Source organism: Paroedura picta, chromosome 16 (assembly GCF_049243985.1).
Source record: "Paroedura picta isolate Pp20150507F chromosome 16, Ppicta_v3.0, whole genome shotgun sequence".
NCBI classification, from domain to species: Eukaryota; Metazoa; Chordata; class Lepidosauria; order Squamata; family Gekkonidae; genus Paroedura; species Paroedura picta.
Window position 1 is genome coordinate 3148188 of NC_135384.1, and position 18421 is coordinate 3166608.

Genomic DNA, 18421 nt, shown 5'->3' on the forward strand with positions numbered 1-18421 from the left:
ATGTCACCCTTGGGTTCCACATCTCAGACAGCTACTATAATGAAAAGATGACTTATCGGACCACCCTGGACCTGCTCTTCAAATCACAGAGATTTGTCCCCAATTACAAATGTGATTCCCAGAGAAATGTAATAGCCGTTGTCGGTGGACTTGATGCTGCTGTCTCTTCCCATATGGCAAACATCTTAGGCCTTTACAAGATTCCACAGGTAGGAGCGTTGAATGGAAGTTTGAGTGATTTGATAAATTATCCCTTTCCATTTTCTTTTCCTCATTTCGGAGGGTGCCTTCTGTCTCCAAAGGCACAACAATTATGGCATAAAAAATCACTGAAGCAAAGACCAAATTAATTTTGATTCACAATGGAAATGGGGGACAAAAGCCATGAAGGAAACTAGGATACATTCAATAGAGCAGGGGTAGTCAACCTGCGGTCCTCCAGATGTTCATGGACTACAATTACCATTAGCCCCTGTCAATGTTTGCAAGGGGCTCATGGGAATTGTAGTCCATGAACATCTGGAGGACCGCAGGTTGACTACCCCTGCAGTAGAACATCCAAAGTAGGACCTCTGTGTGGAATTATGAATGATTTGAGAAATGACAACTTTTGTTTCCTTGAATTAATCTGTGGAGAAGGCTTTTTCTAGAAGAGTAGTTTTTTATACCATGCTTTTCTCTATCAAGGAGTCTCAAAGTCGCTTACAATCACAACCCTTTCCTCTCCACACATCAGGAGCCATGTGAGGCAGGTGGGACTGAAATATATATGTATTTCCTTTTAGCTCACCTATGGCTCATTTGCAACCGAGGAGACAGACGTGGCAGAGACGCCTCCCTTTTACCGCATGGCCCCCAATGAAACCCCTCAGTATACGGGGATCATTCAATTGCTTCTCCATTTTTCATGGATCTGGGTTGGCCTCTTCGCTGTAGATGATGACAGCGGGGAACATTTCGTGCAGACTCTGGAGATGTTGTTTTTGCAGAACAGAATTTGTTTGGACTTCACAGAGAAAATCCCCAAACGTTCCGCATGGGATACTTTAAATGATTTGACTAGCTCAGTCTTAAAAATATATCAAACTATGACCCAGAGCAAAGCCAATATTCTTATCGTCAACGGAGGTTCCTCAACCCTCCTACAGCTGAATACGTGGTTGTTTATAGGAGTTCCTGGGTATGAAGAAAATCCATCCTACCAAAAAGTCTGGGTTATGACAGCCCAAATTCAATTCATACAACCCAGCATTTTCAAGGGCTTGAGTTTCTACCCGTTTCAAGGTGCTCTGTCATTCGCCATTTGCACCAGGGAGCTTCTGGGGTTCAGGACATTTCTTCAGAACATCACCCCTTATTGGACACAAGGAGATGGTTTTCTCGAGGTGTTCTGTGAGCAAGCATTTGGCTGTGTGTTTCCAAACTCGGAGGAGCCCGGACCAACCAGTGAAATATGTACTGGGGAGGAGAGACTAGAGAGTCTTCCTGGGCAAGTTTTTGAGATGAGCATGTCAGGCCACAGTTATAGCATCTACAATGCTGTCTATGCTGTGGCTCATGCTTTGCATGCCATGTCCTCATCTAGATCCAAGCAAAGAGCCACAGCAGGTGGCAAACGGCATGCGTATCCAGCCGAGCAGCCTTGGGTGGTAAGTCTGTGCTAGGAAATTGCTGCCTTGAACACTTGATGTCATTTGCAATGTCTCTCCTGTGATTCCGGAGGGCCTTTGTATCAAGTGAACAGAGCAGTTCTTGTCACCTTCTTTGCCATTGAGAAAATCCTGGAACATTCTTCAGGCTTTGAGAAACCACAGAAGTGGCGTGATTGTACAGAATATGGTCGGGAAGCAGAGCTGTGGACATGCCCAACTGGGCCCCTTGACCTTTCTCCGCCCCCCCCCCAGGCCCATCATTGGCCATTGTGGGAAGGGGGCAGGTTGACATGACCATATACGGTCATATTGCCTTATAACTGTTTAACAAACTTTAAAAATATATTAAAAAATAATCAATTTGCACCTATTCGGGAAGCCCTTCGAGGTCTATCAACAAACCCCAGGGCTGTCAAGAAACTCCAGGGTTTCATGAAACTCCGGTTGAGACAACCTGGAATAGAGTCATATCTAATACCTGTGAAGTTTAAGGTGCTGTCCATTGCTTTGGGTACACTTTTCATGAAAAAAAGTTTTGTTCGTTTTGATGCTATCCTAGAAGTACAGCTAAAATGATAGGAAACATGTACGTTTTCAGCTAAATCTTATTTAGGATGAATCTGAGAGTGGCATGGTGCATCATCTGTATCAATGAGGAAATGTGTTTGACAACCTGAACATAAAAGGTCTATGGAGTGATGCACCAACAACAGCTGTAATTTTTCCTCCAACTGAGTAATATTTTGGCCATTGCATAGAACCCTAATGTAAAGCAACCTCTCCTCTTGTTTCTGTTCCCACCAGTCCCACTCTTTTCTTCAAGGCCTTTCCTTTAACAATTCCGCTGGAGAAACCATGTCCTTTAACAAGAACATGGAAATGGGGAATGGATTTGACCTCATGAACATGGTCATGTTCCCAAACAAGACTATCCTTCAAGTCAAAGTCGGAAAGGTGGACCCGGATGCTCTTGAAGGGGAAGGATTAACCGTGCATGAGGATATGATTCTATGGCACAGACATTTTAATCAGGTTTGGATTGTAAGAGATTCTCACGGGCAGAACTGGACTCAAGCTTTTATTCTCTTTTTAGGAATTCCCTGTCCTTCTCATGAAGGACCAAGCCCCATAAAAGGGAGAGCCACATAGTGCACTCAGGAAATAACAGGAGATGTAAACATTAAAGTCTCATCCAGCATCTCTCATTCACACTATGATTCAGCCCATGGGTTCTTACCTGTGGGAACTGGAGCCACAGGCACCAGACTCTTCACAAAGCTGAGAATGACTGAATAAAAACTGGGGGCTCAACACCCCCCCCTAACAATAGAAGCGGCGCCTACATCTTTAAGAAACAAATGTTTTTCTGAAACCATTGCTAGGCAACTGCAACTAAACATTATTTGCCATAATCAGAAAACAGGAGCAGATGGTTTCTCAGATAATGGGTCATGTTTTGCCTTCTTTCACTCACTTCAAAGGTCCGCTGTTAAATTTTATTTTAGGAATGATGTGTCGTTTCTCCTGCCCTCAATGGTTTTTATATACTGGCTTAGGTGGTGCCTGTTTCTCTGTGCAATGACCCCTGCCCCCCTGGTCAGCAGAAGAAAAAGAAGGAAGGGGAGAAGTTTTGCTGCTACGATTGCGCTCCCTGCCCAGCAGGGAAATTTTCCATCCACAAAGGTAGGTGATGCAGTGAATCAGATTCCCGGAGTATTGAGAATGAAGGGAGAAGATCATTTAATAAAACCATAATTTACCATTGAAGGTAGAAATGTAAAAGAAATGTAGGACTAGTTCCCCAAGTAGACTGGAAGATCATTTTGGGTAAACAAAGGGAAAGCTCTATCGGTGGTAAAGGGATTTGGATGGTGTAAGGGCTTTAGAAGGCCGAAAACAGCCCTAGACTTTTCCAGCTTCCAACCCATCAGTTGTACAGTTTGTGTGAGACAGCTGGGCATAGTGGTTAAGAGTGGCAACCTCTAATCTGGAGCATTGGGCTTGATTCCCCACTCCTCCACATGCAGCCAGCTGGGTGACCTTGGGCTAGTTACAGTTGTGTTAGAGCTATTCTCACAGAGCAATTCTGTAAGAGTTCCATCAGCTCTACCTCCCTCCCTGGGTGTCTGTTACAGGGAGAGGAAAGGGAAGGCACTCATAAACTAATTTGAGACTCCTTCCAGCAGTGAAAAGCGGAGTATAAAACCCAGCTCTTCTTCTACCAAGCCAACCTATCATGGCCAAGCCAAGCAGAACGCTCTGATTATCAAACTCCCTAACTCTAAACTCATTTCATCTACTGAATTTGCCCCGTTTCCTTTGCTTTCACAATGTGCTACTATAACAAAACAAAACGCCTCAAAGTGAATAATATGCTTGTTAATAGCTGCAAGATCCAGGCCAATTCTAGCAAAGATGTTTTCACATGGAAAAATATAAGATGTACAATTTGTAGAAGGCGCAGGCCCATGATGCACACTCAGGGTAATGCACATTCAATGCACATTAGAAGATTATCCTGTTCTGCATAAGAAAATCCAGCTGCAAAAGCACATTGAAAGCGCAGTATTCAACATGTGCATAATTGTCCTGCACCATAGCCAGGGATCCTAGCCTACAGGTGGTCTCCCACAATAACAACCAATCATCAGACTACACAGCCCATCCTCTCTGTAGGAGATAGTTCCTTTGGAGGGTGGACTCTATGACATTATACCCTGATGAGGTCTCTCCCCAAACCCTGCCTTCCCCATGTCTCTCCCCCCCCACACACACACTCATATGCAAGGAATTACCAGTATTTAGCCAGCAACCCTAGTAACCCTCTATGTCTATGTACATGGCTTTTTCTTCCAATTGACTTCAGAGGGAGAATTCACATATTGTCACCACTGCAGGAGAATACAAAGATGCTCTTTAACATACCCACATTCAGGCAGAAATTAGAAGAAAGGCAAAGTTCATATTACTAGTCACGCACCTTAATGTAATCATCGGAAGGATACAGCACATTTCAGTCAGCACTGAAAGAGTTCTTTTACTCTTTCTTTTCAGATATGGATGACTGCTTTGCATGCCCAGAAGATCAGTATCCAAGCAGGAACCAGGATGGATGCATCCCCAAATTAATAAGCTTCTTGTCTTTTGAAGAACCGCTTGGGATCAGTCTGGTTTCACTTGCTCTGTCACTGTCCTTGATTACAGCTTTCATTCTAGGAGTTTTCCTTAAACACAGAGATACTCCCATTGTCAAAGCCAACAACAGAGATATCACCTACACTCTCCTCACCTCCCTCCTGCTCTGCTTCCTCTGCTCTTTGCTCTTTTTTGGAGAACCAACCAAGGTGACCTGCTTCCTCCGGCAATCTGCTTTCGGCATCATCTTCTCCCTGGCTCTGTCTTGTATCTTGGCCAAAACCATCACTGTGGTGGTCGCTTTCATGGCCACCAAGCCAGGGTCCAGCTTGAGGAAATGGTTGGGGAAAGAACTGGCCAGCTTCATTGTCCTTTCTTGCTCCCTCATTCAAGCAAGCATTTGTACACTCTGGTTAGGAACCTCTCCCCCTTTCCCAGATTTCAACACTCAGTCATTGACTACTGAGATCATAGTACAATGTAATGAAGGCTCTGTTGTTATGTTTTACATTGTCCTAGGCTACATGGGACTTCTGTCCCTCACATGCTTGATTGTGGCCTTCGTTGCCCGGAAGTTGCCTGATAGTTTTAATGAAGCCAGGTTGATCACCTTCAGCCTGCTTGTGTTTTGCAGTGTTTGGTTGTGCTTTGTTCCAACCTACCTGAGCACCAAAGGGAAACAAATGGTGGCCGTGGAGATCTTCTCCATCTTGGTCTCCAGTGCTGGCTTAGTGGTTTGGATCTTTGCCCCCAAGTTCTACATAATTATGCTGAAGCCTGAACTCAATAAGAAGGATCAACTCATGAGAAAAACTTAAGAATCTGTATTTCATCTCTCTCTGTCTCTCTGAATTAGTAGAACTAAGTACAGATTAATGTACCGTATTTGCCAGCGTATAAGACGACTGGGCGTATAAGACGACCCCCCAACATTTCCACTCAAAATATAGAGTTTGTTACATTACATTACAGTACTATGGGCCACTATGGGCAGCTCTGTCTATCCCAACTGAAGTGCACCCGGCGTATAGGACGACCCCCCCACTTGGAGGCATGTTTTTCAGGGGGGAAAAGTAGTCTTGTATGCCAGCAAATACTGTACTCTGATTTGAATGTGTGAGACAAGAAGGTCTATTATGCCTTCAGAAAACTGAGTCTAGATCCCACCCATTAATTCATGATTACTTTATGGACCACCATGACTGGTCTGATCCAGCAGGGCTCTTCTGATGTTCTACTGAAGGCCTCAGTCTCTATGCACTATTGGTTGACCTCCAGAGGAACTGGCTGGCCATTGTGTGAAGCAAGGTGCTGCACTAGATGGGCCACAAGTCTGACTCACCAGGGCTTTTCTTACATTCTTACTGTAAAGAGATAATAAAAGCTTGGGTAAAGGAAAAACAAAGAAGAATCTTGTGACAAATGTGTGAGCTCTCAAGAACAGCTTTCTTCCTGCCCTCAAGGCCTCTACTGCAGGCTTCCACCATACCATCGATCACTGGCATTGATAGTTTTATGAGGAAAAGCTTTTTGCAATCTGAATATATAAGGTCAACGAAATGATAACTGCTGCTGCTGTGATTCTTTTTCCAGCTGTGTGATCCCTTGGTAATGCAATACAACGTAAAGCAAACTCTGTTTCTCTTTCTCTTTCCAGCAGCTCCACTCGCTACACCTAGGACGACAAAGTGTGAATGTCTTACTTGTCAGTAACTCTGGGTTGGGAAATTCATGAATCTTTGGGGGCGGGGCCTGGGGAGGGCAGAATTTGGGATACGAAGGACCTCAGTTGGCCACAATACCATACAGGTCACCCTCCAAAGCTACCAGTTTCTCCAAGGGAACTGATCACTGTAGTCTGGAGTTGTAATTCTGGGAGATTTCCAGGGTTTGTCCCCAGGCCCCGGATCATCCTTGTCGCTCTCCTCCGCACCTTTTCCATTTTGTCCACTTCCTTTTTGAACTCCAGAACTGCACACAGGACTCCCAGTGCAGTTTGACCAATGCAGCTTATAGCAGGAATATGACATCTTGCGATTTTGATGTAATGCTTTTGTCGATAGACTGCAGTTGCCTTCTTTACTAATAGCAGTCCCTTGCAAATTCAGTCCCTTGACAATAAGCAAAGCAGTTCTCCCCATTGACTTTCATGTGGTGTTTGGCTCCACCATCAGGAAATGCCTCCCACACTCAGTTCTGCAGATGGGTTTTTTGTAGGACTGTTGATGTTTTTTCTCTCACTGTGTCTCTTGCACAGTAATACACAGCCGAGTCCTCCACTTTCAGGCTGTTCATTTGCAAATAAAAATTGGAGCTGTCCTTGGAGGCTGTGAACCGCCCTTGGATGGCTGGGGAATAGTAGTTGGTTTGAGAGGATTTCCAGTACCTGACCAGCCATTCCAGGCCCCTTCCTGGCTTTTGTCTGACCCAATTCATCCAGTAGTCAGTCACAACGAATCCACTTGTGGCACAAGTCAACTGAACGGATTCGCCGGGCCTCTTTAGTTCTGAACCCATTTGGGTCAGAACAACTTCCGAATGGACCCCTGGAAAACAAAATGGAAAAGTCAGAAACAGAGTTAACTTCTATACCATGCTGTAAGAATAACGACGGATCGTGTCTCATGAAAGGGAAGTTACACACAATGGGAATAATTCTCCTGTTGTATCAGAGTCAAATACCTTCCCCGACTGCTAACAGGACAACCCAGATGAGCCAATACGCCATCATATGCGGCATTTAGGAGAACTCTAGAATTGGTGGATTCGATGTCTTCTTTTGAACCCAGGAGCGTGAAGGTTCATCCACTAAATGAAGTCAGGAAAGAACCACCCACATTTATAGAGGCGAACGTCACCTCAGTTTGCATCTCACCCAACATATAAGAGGCAAGTTTTTCTTCATGAACATATTCACATCCTGTTACACCTTAAAGGCCAACATTTTTTTTTGTCAGGGTGTGAATTTTCAATAGCCGATGCTCCCTCTGTGAGATACCAAGAGAACCCTGACTCTCAGAAACTTATACCTTGGAAATACTTTTATTGGACCTAACCTGGATTTTCCAGGTAAGCCTGATCCCCACAGATATTGGAAGCTAAACAGGGCTGACCCTGGCTGACCCATATGGATGGGGGTTCTCCAAGGACATGGGTGGTAGCTCCTCCAAAGAAAACTAGGGGTCATGGAGCCAGGCAATGGCGAACCACCTCAAATGTCCCTTGCCTGGCTGCCAGACAATCCTCAAATCTCCTAGCTACACTATAAGTGCCCTTTAATAATAAATACTTTTTTTTTTCCTGATCCTTAAGATAGTGCTGGACTCGGATCGTGCTCTTCTCCTGTTCTCACCTTAAACTATCTCCATGCCAAATACATCTTTTTGTGATTTTGCAACCAGTGACACTGTTGCCCTTTGACAGAGCCAGCAATCAGATTGTTGGCAAAGGGCCATGATATGTGGAAGAGGGAATAAAAAGCTGGGGGGAGAGAGAGGGGCAGAAAGCTTTCACGACCAGTTGGATAATCAGTGATTGACCAGGCTGGTGGGATTGCAGAGTAGAGAATCCTACTGATGTATGGAGAGAGGCATAAAGCCACCTGTAATGGCAGAACAATGGATAAGGCCCATGTGCTATTGCATGTTGTGGCATGTAAGTAAAATAGCCACTGGTGGTTTCTGTGCCAAAAATCATGCTGTAGTGTGAATAATGTGTGAGTCATGGCCTAGAGGAAATTAGAGGCAGAGCGAGGGGCCTACTGTGCACAGCTGCCCACAAACACATGCCCGAGAGCTCTCTGGCTTTTCCGGAAGGGTGGTTTTTGCATGGCCGCGGAGAGGTTTTCCCTCACTGTGTCTCTCGCACAGTAATAGATGCCAGTGTCTTCGGGCTTCAGGCCATTCATCTGGAGGAACGCCTGGCCCTTGGAGTTGTCTTTGGTGATCGTGATCCGGCTTTGGAGAGCGCTGTTATAGCTAAGTCCGCCACCATTTGTGATCCATCCAACCCACTCCAGCCCTTTTCCTGGGGGCTGACGGACCCAGTTCAGATGGTAGCTTGAGAGAGAAAACCCAGACACGGTGCAGGTCAGCCGCAGAGACTCCCCTGGTCTCATGATGCCACCCCCGGTCTCGAGGAGGGTCTGCGAAGAAACGCCTGCAGAGATGGAGGAAGTCATGAATTCATAATCAACTGATTATCAACAATTTCCCGTCTAGGGAAAGGCACATCACCCAATGCCCAGTGTCCTCTGCATCAGGAGCAAGTGGACACATTTCTTACCTGCAGGGAAGGCAACCAGAAGGCATAACCAGAGCCTCAAGTGCATGATGACGGGCTGGGACAGCAGAATCTGAGGGGAGGTTGGAGTCGATACGAGATCCTGAGATCTGATTCCGTAATGTCCCTTTAAGGGAGACCGCCTCAGAAAGACATTTGCATGATGTCAGGGAGGGCTGCCTATATAAGAAACCACCAGAGCATTGGATTAAGAGGTTTGTGTAGCTTCCTCGGATAGCCAGGATCCTCCACCTCTCCTGAAACTGGCACAGCAGCAAGCCCCAATGGGGAGAGGGGATCACCCCTTGCCCTAAGTTCTGTGAACCATGAGAAAATAGCATTAATAATGTTCATTCCTGTGGGTGGGGCCGTATTAATCTGAGTATAACACGGAAATGACATCAGGTATCTCTGATTCAGGTGGGAAATGGGGAAGCGCCATTGGATTCCATAGAAGGAGTCTAATTTCCAAAATGAGTGTGTCATCCCAGAGCTTCCTGGTGTCTTTGCTCTGCTGAACCCTTTTCTGTGCTGAAAAAAATAAATTGACTGAGTAAACCAAAATGATCGGCATCACTGTTGCCATCGGTAACCTAGTGAGATGATCGCTTGTATTGTGGCACCTCGCAGCTGCTGCTGGCAGCGCCCCCCAGTGGGCAGCGGGAAGTCAGGGGCGCCGGAGGGAAAGCAAGTGGAGCAGGGGCTCAGGTGGCGGCGACGTCCCTTGGCAAAAGACTACCCCTCCCCCCTGGGCCTCAGTAAAACTGTCAAGCGTTGACCGGTCCCCGGTGATAGAAAGGTTGAGGACCACTGCTCTAGGCTGCAGAAGTCAGCTCCACTGGATGTAATGGTTGCATTAGAGGAGAGACCTTAAGGCATTAACTCCATTGAGATCACTCCTCAACCCCCCCCCCTCCCGTAAACTACTCCAGCCATCCACTTCCTCTGCAGCTGTGGAACTGCTGGATCCTCAAAACGTGACCCCACGGCCATGGCAAAGAGGCTGAGGCTGTCAACAAATCATCATTTTTTTTATTGCTACTGTAGGTTTCCATGCCTGAAAGAACAGTGCAGTGGGAAGGGTGTTGTGACGGCGTGGAGTGGAGGAAAGGGGGGGACAGAAAGAGGGGCCTGTTTTGCACGGCTGCACACAAACACATGCCCGGGAGATCTCTGGCTTTTCTGGAAGGGTGGTTTTTGCATGGCCGCTGAGAGGTTTTCCCTCACTGTGCCTCTCGCACAGTAATAGATGCCAGTGTCTTCGGCCTTCAGGCCATTCATCTGGAGGAACGACTGGCCCTTGGAGTTGTCTTTGGTGATCGTGATCCGGCTTCGGAGAGCGCTGTTATAGTAGAGGTTACCAGCACCTGTGATACATCCAACCCATTCCAGCCCTTTTCCTGGGGGTTGACGGACCCAGTGCACTTCGTAGCTTGACAGAGAAAACCCAGACACTGTGCAGGTCAGCCGCAGAGACTCTCCTGGTCTCTTGATGCCACCTCCAGATTCGACAAGGGTCTGCGAAGAAATGCCTGCAGAGATGGAGAAAGTCATGAATTCATGTCATTCACCCCCCAATCCCTGCTGCCCTCTGCCCCAGGAGAAATGAGAGCCTTTCGTACCTGCAGGGAAGACGAAGAGAAGAGCTAACCAAATCCTCGGTTGCATGGTGGTGGGCCGTGACACAGAGAGTGAGAAGAGGTTGACGTCAATCTCAGACCTCGAGATCTGTTTCCATAATGTCTTTTTAAAGGAGGGCATCTCAGGATGTCATTTGCATGATGGTGGGGGTGGCTGCTTATATAAGAAACCATCAGAACCTCAGACTAAACCCTTTGAGGCTTGTTTAATTTCCTTGGACAGCAAGGATCCTCCATTGCCCCTCTGTTACAGCAAGCCCCAGTGGGGAGAGCAGACCCCCTGCCCTCAATTCTGTGAAGCATGAATAAAATGTGTAGAAGGGGAACTCATTTCTTTAATCTGGAGAAGATACAAAATCTTATGGGTTCCCCAAATCCCACCAAGGGATTGACCTTCCTACCTAGTGAGATCATAACTTCCTAGGAATTTGGATGTCTAATGCTTTTTCCCTTGTTTCTTGAGTGGCACCATCAGCCCTTGCAGGACAAAAAGGAATGGCTTCCACTCTTCTGTGTAAGCAGGGGACGTGTTTTTGAGAATTCTATGTCCTGAGAATTGTCTGGCAGTTTTCAAAAAGATGCCAAGAAGTAAGGCAGCAGACAAGGAACTGTGTCCCAGTCACAATGAATTAACCGTAGCAAAGGGACTGGAGTTCTACCAGCTGAGAAGCAGAAGGTCCAGTACACAGGCTCTGGATCACCAACTCTAGGCTCAAGGGATACCCATTGTGGGCGTATGAAGGTTCTTCACCAAAGGGCAGGGTTCGTTTCTTGATTTCACTTGATGGGCATGACCACATTTGGTTCTCCCCGGCCACATTTCTAGGAGCCCTGCTAGGAAGGAGCGTTTTTATTCAAGCAATGATGCCAGAAATGAGTGGTGAATGACTGCATGGAGTAGACGTGGAGGAAAGGAAAGGATGCAACAGACACAAGTGAAGCATGTTCAGGGGGCCAACCTTCATCTGAGCACTAGAGATCTCCCAGAATTACAACTGATCTCTAGACTGCAGAGGTCAGCTCCTCTGGATATGATGGTTGCATTAGAGGAGATACTTTAGGGCATTAACTCCTCTGAGGTGGCTCCTCAACCAACCCATAATCTACCCCAGCCATCCACTTCCACTGCAGCTGTAGTACTGTGGGATCCTCAAAACATGATCCCACGGCCATGGCAAAGAGGCTGAGGCTGTCCAACACATCAAAAAAATTTTTATTGCTACTCTAGGTTTCCATGCCTGAATGAACAGTGCAGTCGGAAGGGTGTTGTGACGGAGTGGAGGAAAGAGGGGGGGGCAGAAAGAGGGGCCTGTTTTGCACGACTGCACACAAACACATGCCCGGGAGATCTCTGGCTTTTCTGGAAGGGTGGTTTTTGCATGGCTGTGGAGAGGTTTTCCCTCACTGTGTCTCTCGCACAGTAATAGGTGCCAGTGTCTTCGGGCTTCAGGCCATTCATCTGGAGGAACGACTGGCCCTTGGAGTTGTCTTTGGTGATCGTGATCCGGCTTCGGAGAGTGCTGTTATAGTAAAGGCTGCCACCAGTTGTGATCCGTCCAACCCACTCCAGTCCCTTTCCTGGGGGCTGACGGACCCAGTTCACATCGTAGCTTGACAGAGAAAACCCGGACACTGTGCAGGTCATCTGCAGAGACTCTCCTGGTCTCTTGATGCCACCTCCAGATTCGACGAGGGTCTGCGAAGAAACGCCTGCAGAGATGGAGAAAGTCATGAATTCATAAGTCATTCACCCCCCAATCCCTGCTGCCCTCTGCCCCAGGAGAAATGAGAGCCTTTCGCACCTGCAGGGAAGACGAAGAGAAGAGTTAACCAAATCCTCGGTTGCATGGTGGTGGGCCGTGACACAGAGAGTGAGAAGAGGTTGACGTCAATCTCAGACCTCGAGATCTGTTTCCATAATGTCTTTTTAAAGGAGGGCATCTCAGGGTGTCATTTGCATGAGTGCGGGGGTGGATGCTTATATAAGAAACCATCAGAACCTCAGACTAAACCCTTTGAGGCTTGTTTAACTTCTGCGGACGGCAAGGATCCTCCGTCGCTCCTGACGGACAGAGCAGCAAGCCCCAGTGGGGACAGCGGACCCCCCTGCCCCCAATTCTGTGAAGCACGAGAAAAGAATAGTTAAACTTGTCAACCTCATAGGTGGTGCCATATCTCTATGGGTAAAACCCGGAAGTGACATAAGGTAGCTCTAGGAACTTCTAGAAACTCTATGGGTTTGGCAAGCAGATATCCTAGAGTTCCTTTAGAATTTCTGTGCAAGTAACCTAATTGGTGCTGCACAATAAAACCAGAGTCCAGCGGCACCTTTAAGACCAACAAAGATTTATTCAAGGCGTGAGCTTTTGAGTGCAAGCACTCTTCCTCAGACTAAGAACTGACCATCGTAACAGTAGGACTATATAAGCAAAAGTGAATCCTGTTATATTAGTAAACTGTGTCACAGCATCCAAACACAGCCACGTGGTCACTCAGCACTGTGAGAATCTCAGTAATGGTTTTAGGCGGCAAGATTCGAGTCCTCTTCATGACAGGACAAAAGCAAATGGAAGGCATAGGAGCAGCTCCTGGTGCAGGGTATACCAGACTCAGAAAGCAAGCCTCACCATGCCTACTGAGAATCTCAGCTTGGTCTCTTTGGTGGCCAGGAGAGAGTGCTGGGATTGCAGTGGAAGTCATCCTGACTATCACACTGAACAAAGAGGCTGCATGCTGGCTTACCGGAACAGTTGCTTCCAGTTTCTCCCGCTCCCCGAGAATCCCTCCTTCAAAGAAATGGTGGTGCAGAATGAAAGTCTCATGATATCTGGGAGCACATCTGAAGAAATGGATAGGATGGGAGAGGAGCACGCTTCTTGCTTTTGCACACAACTGCATGCACGAGTGATGCCTGGCTTCCTGGCATGGCAGTTCTGGTGCAGGAGCGTCTCAGCGTGGCTTGCGCAGTAATACATGCCACTGTCTTCAGGCCGCAGGTTGCTCAGCTGGAGGAAGAACCGGCCTTTGGAGGCATCCTTGGTGATGCTAACTCGGCCTCGGAGAGCACTGCTATAGTGAGTGCTGCCAGCTTTCCAGATCTCTCCCACCCACTCCAGGCCCTTTCCCGGGGGCTGACGAACCCACTTGGCTGCAAGGACCGTTAGATGGACTCCAGACACTGTACAAGTCAGGCTTAGTGTCTCTCCGGGCCTTTGCATCCCACCACCAGTCTCAACAATGGGTTGGGAAGAAACGCCTACAGGGAAATAAACAGAAATGAGAACACATTGTACGGTGTGAAAAAAAGTTCACCAGGGAACCCATGGGTCCAACTCCACACCCTAACCAGGGCCCATTCTGCACACAATAGATAATGCACTTTCATTGCGCTTTAGAAGAGAATTTTCCTGTTCCGCACAGGAAAATCTAGCTGCCAAAGCACATTGAAAAGAGCATTTTCCTATGTATGCGGAACGGGCCGTGACTTGTCTTACATGCTGGGATCAGCAAGAGGAAATGTATCAAGAGCCCCAATTCCATGATTTTCAGTTTGGCGCCAATCTGGAGGACCTGAAGGGAACGCGATTCAAGACAGTCAGCTCTGTTGTGTCTTCAGCTTGGGACTTTGCATTTTCAAAGGTTGCAACAGAAAGTTATTTGCATGACGCAAAAGGAACTCCTGCTAGAAGAGATCAAGAGAGTCTTAAAAGTGAGATGATAGGAAGAACATGTGGCTATCCAAGGGAGCACCAATCTCACCACTGTTCTTCATTGCATCAGCCCAGGAAAATCAAACACATCAGGTCCCTGCATGTCCCTTGGTGTATTCCATGTCCCTCTATAGGCTGACAACCAGTAGAGTGGAGCATTAGTAGCACCCTAAAAATGCTTTCTCAGCACTAAGCACTGCTCTTATTTTCAGAACTTTGGTTCTGTTCTACGTTGTTGTTTTTTTTCTGAAAAGGGTGATATGTCACCATAGCCATTCATAGGCAACTTGTTGTTTTGTTCATCTTTCAAAGCATGCTACTATGGGAGATTCCACCTAAGCTCAGATGGAAGATGTTTGTCACTGATGCATCCTGTTACCTCGCTTCCATTACTGACACGAGTCAAATCTCCTCAACTTGATGCTCATCAATTGTGTAAGTTGCCTCTATGGTTGGATGATATCTTGGTTATGTATCCCACAAGCCTTCGAAGTTCTCCAACAACGTGAAAGCGAATCGTCCTCCAAGGTGGTGATCGCAAGTCATGGAAACAAACCCATCTCCTAGTCTTTCTGTAGGTGCATGTTTAGAAAATGTGAGTTATGTCCAGGTTGGCCATAAACAAATTAATATGGTGACCAGGCCTGGAAAGACAGAAGTGTGAGGGAATTTGGCCATGGCTTTAGTTTAGGTGGGATATGGGGAAGGGCCACACAATTCTCTATGAACATTCTTGTTTTCATGTTGACTATAGCATCCAAAGGGATCCTGGTGACTTTGTTCTTCTGAACTCTTTTCTGCGTTCAAAAGTGTGGCTCAGGGCTAATCATGAACCTGCTTTCCTGAAGGATAGAGGCCTAATGGGAACGAGACCTGTATGAAGTATTTTGCTAGGCTTATGGAGTGAAAATCTCGATGTTCTCATCTTTCTTGACTACCTCTGAATAAAACATGTAGAAGGGGAACTGATTTCTTTAGTCTGGAGAAGAAATAAAACTCCATAGGTTCCCCAAATCCCACCAGGGGACTGACCTTCCTACCTAGTGAGATCATAACTTCCTGGGAATTAGAATGTCTAATGCTTTTCCCCCTGTTTCTTGAGTGGCACCATAAGCTCTTGCAGAACAAAGAGGAATGGTTTCCACTCTTCCGTGTAAGCAGGGGAAGTGTTTTTGAGAATTGGCAGTTTTGAAAAAGATGCCAAGAAGTATGGCAGCAGACAAGGAACTGTGTCCCAGTCACAATGAATTAACCTTAGCAAAGGGACTGGAGTTCTACCAGCTGAGAAGCACAAGGTCCAATACACAGGCTCTGGATCACCAACTCTAGGCTCAAGGGATCACCATATCTAGACCCATTGTTGGTGTATGAAGGCTCTTCACCAAAGGGCAGGGTTCGTTTCTTGATTTCACTTGATGGGCATGAACACATTTGGTTCACCCCGGCCACATTTCTAGGAGCCCTGCTAGGAAGGAGCATTTTTATTCAGGCAGTGATTCCAAAAACGAGTGGTGCATGACTTCATGGAGTAGACGCTGAGGAAAGGAACAGGATGCCACACTTTCCTGCTTCTGCACAGAAAAATGCAGGTCTGAGTCATGCTCAGCTTCACAGAAGGACACTTTTTGTGCTGCCTCTCAAAAGGTTTGTATCAATATGCCCATCTTGCGCAGTAATACATGCAAGTGTCTTCAACCTTCAAGCCATTCATTTGCAGGTAGACCTGGCTTTTGGAGGTGTCTCTGGAGATGCTCAGTCGACTTTGGAGAGAGGGGTTATAGTCAGTGCTGCCACCACTCCATATAACTCCAACCCACTCCAGTCCCTTCCCTGCTGGTTGGCGGACCCAGAGCACTCCATAGCTGGACAGAGAGAATCCGGACACTGTGAAGGTCAACCGGAGAGTCTCTCCTGGCTGCTTCACCCCACCCCCGGTCTCCACGAGGGTCTGAGAAAAAACACCTGCAAAGCAGCAAAGAATAAGAAATCAGAAAAAGAATGGGAAAAGGACCAGGAACTCCATAATGCTATTATCATAAAGGGAAAATGGGAGCTTGTCCTACCAGCAGGGAAGATCATGAGGAAAGTGGTCAAGAGCCTCATTTCCATGAACCTGAAGGTGACCGGCATCTATTCAAAGACTGAATTTCATGTTTTATGCGTGGAACTTCACTTTAAAGACAAGTGTCTCAGGAAGTCATTTGCATGACGTCAAAGGGACTCCCTTTAAAAGAGGCCAAGGGAAGGTCAAAGCCCAGATGGTAAGAGGAACATTGGGGAAGCAATCTTAATTCTGCTCCTCACCACATCTGCTCCATCTAACGTGTAATGGAACCTGACAGATTAAGATGTCCAGCCTCTTTAGAGGTTGCCAAATGCCAACCAGCGAAATAAAGTTATATGATCCGAATGTGTTTGAAGTGGGTAGTCATGCTGGTTCTGAAGCAACAGAACAAAGGTTGAGTCCACTTAAGACCAACAAATTCTTATTCAAGGTAGCTTCTACCTTGAATAACACTTGGTTGATCTCAAAGGTTCCCAGTCGACTCTAACTTTGTTATGATACAAAATACTTTTCTTTTCTTCCCATTTACTATCCAGTATCATAGAATTCTATAATCCTAGAGCTGGAAGGGGGCATATAAGCCATTCTAGACCAACCCCCTGCTCAGTGACACATTTGAAAAAAAGCCCTTTGCGCTGTCTTGTGGCCTTTCCATTTTAGGCTTCTTACTTGGACGGAGAGGCCCATTCCTTCTGTGTAACTGTACCCTTGGGCAGCTCTTCCCTGAGCCATTGTGGTGTCGGCCCCCAAAGATGTGGTTCCAGTCAAGGGAACACAGCCCAGCATGGTTGTGAAGCATTGCACTGTTCTCTTTTCAGAGGTCCAATAATGTTTGCATGCGATACACTAAGGAATGATGGGGAGAAGGCATGGGATGAGCATTGTTCTTTCATACTTAAGAGGGTTGCTCACTTAAGAGCCATTTAAAGAGCTGCAGCAGGCAGGAAACTGGAGTTCGGTTCTGTTTTGACTTCTCTGGTCATGTTTGTTTCACCCACGTGTTTTGCAAGTATTGTGGAACAGGAGCACCACCAACAGGCAGTTCTTTTTCTGAATAACGTCTGAAGGGAGTGGTGCAGAACTTCATGCACTAAAGTCTGTGGAAAGGAACAGGATGCAAGGATTTCATGCTTCTGCACACAAAGTCCACATCCTTACGCAGTGCTCAGCTTGGCAGAAGGGCAGTTTCTGAGCAGCCACTCAAAGGGATTGTCTCAGTGTGCCCGTCTCTTGCGCAGTAATACATGGAAGTGTCCTCTGACTTCAAGCCATTCATTTGCAGGTAGACCTGGCCTTTGGAGGTGTCGCTGGAGATGCCCAGTCGACTTTGGAGAGAGGGGTTATAAAGAGTGCCGCCACTACTCCAGATAAGTCCAATCCACTCCAGTCCCTTCCCTGCTGGTTGGCGGACCCAGTGCACATGATAGCTGGTCAGAGAGAATCCGGACACTGTGCAGGTCAGCTGGAGAGTCTCTCCTGGCCGTTTCACCCCACCGCCGGTCTCCACGAGGGTCTGAGAAAAAACACCTGCAAACAGAAAATAATAGAAAATCAGAAGGGGAATCTGACCAGGAACTCCATAATTCTCGAATCCAATTTTCTAGGGGGAAATAGGAGCTTTTCTTACCGGCAGGGAAGATCAAGAGGAAGGTGGTCAAGAGCCTCATTTCCATGAACCTGGGGGCTACTGGCATCTATTCAAAGACCTCGGATTTCATTTTTTACACCTGGAACTTCCCTTTAAAGACAGTTGCTCAGGAAGTCATTTGCATGGCGTAAAAGAGAGTTCTTTTAAAAGAGCCCAAGGGAAAACCAAAGGGGAAACATGAGGGTGACACCAGAGAGCAGCAACTGTCTGTCCTTCACCAGTAAAAAGTCCACATAGAAATGCATCCCTTTTGCGTTGCCTTGTGGTCTCTCCATTTTAAGCTTCTTACT

At 46.8% G+C, this 18421-nt stretch overlaps 1 pseudogene and 1 gene segment (V, D, J or C); one reads left to right on the forward strand and one right to left on the reverse strand.

The window, feature by feature from the left end:
* Nucleotides 1–3070: 3070 nt before the first annotated feature.
* Nucleotides 3071–5638, forward strand: LOC143826530 (vomeronasal type-2 receptor 26-like; annotated as a pseudogene).
* Nucleotides 5639–17648: 12010 nt separating this feature from the next.
* On the reverse strand, nucleotides 17649–18177 carry LOC143826531 (immunoglobulin heavy variable 2-4-like). The segment is given in 2 exon segments: nucleotides 17649–18010; nucleotides 18111–18177. Coding segments are annotated over 2 exon segments (429 nt in total).
* Between the last annotated feature and the right edge of the window lie 244 nt (nucleotides 18178–18421).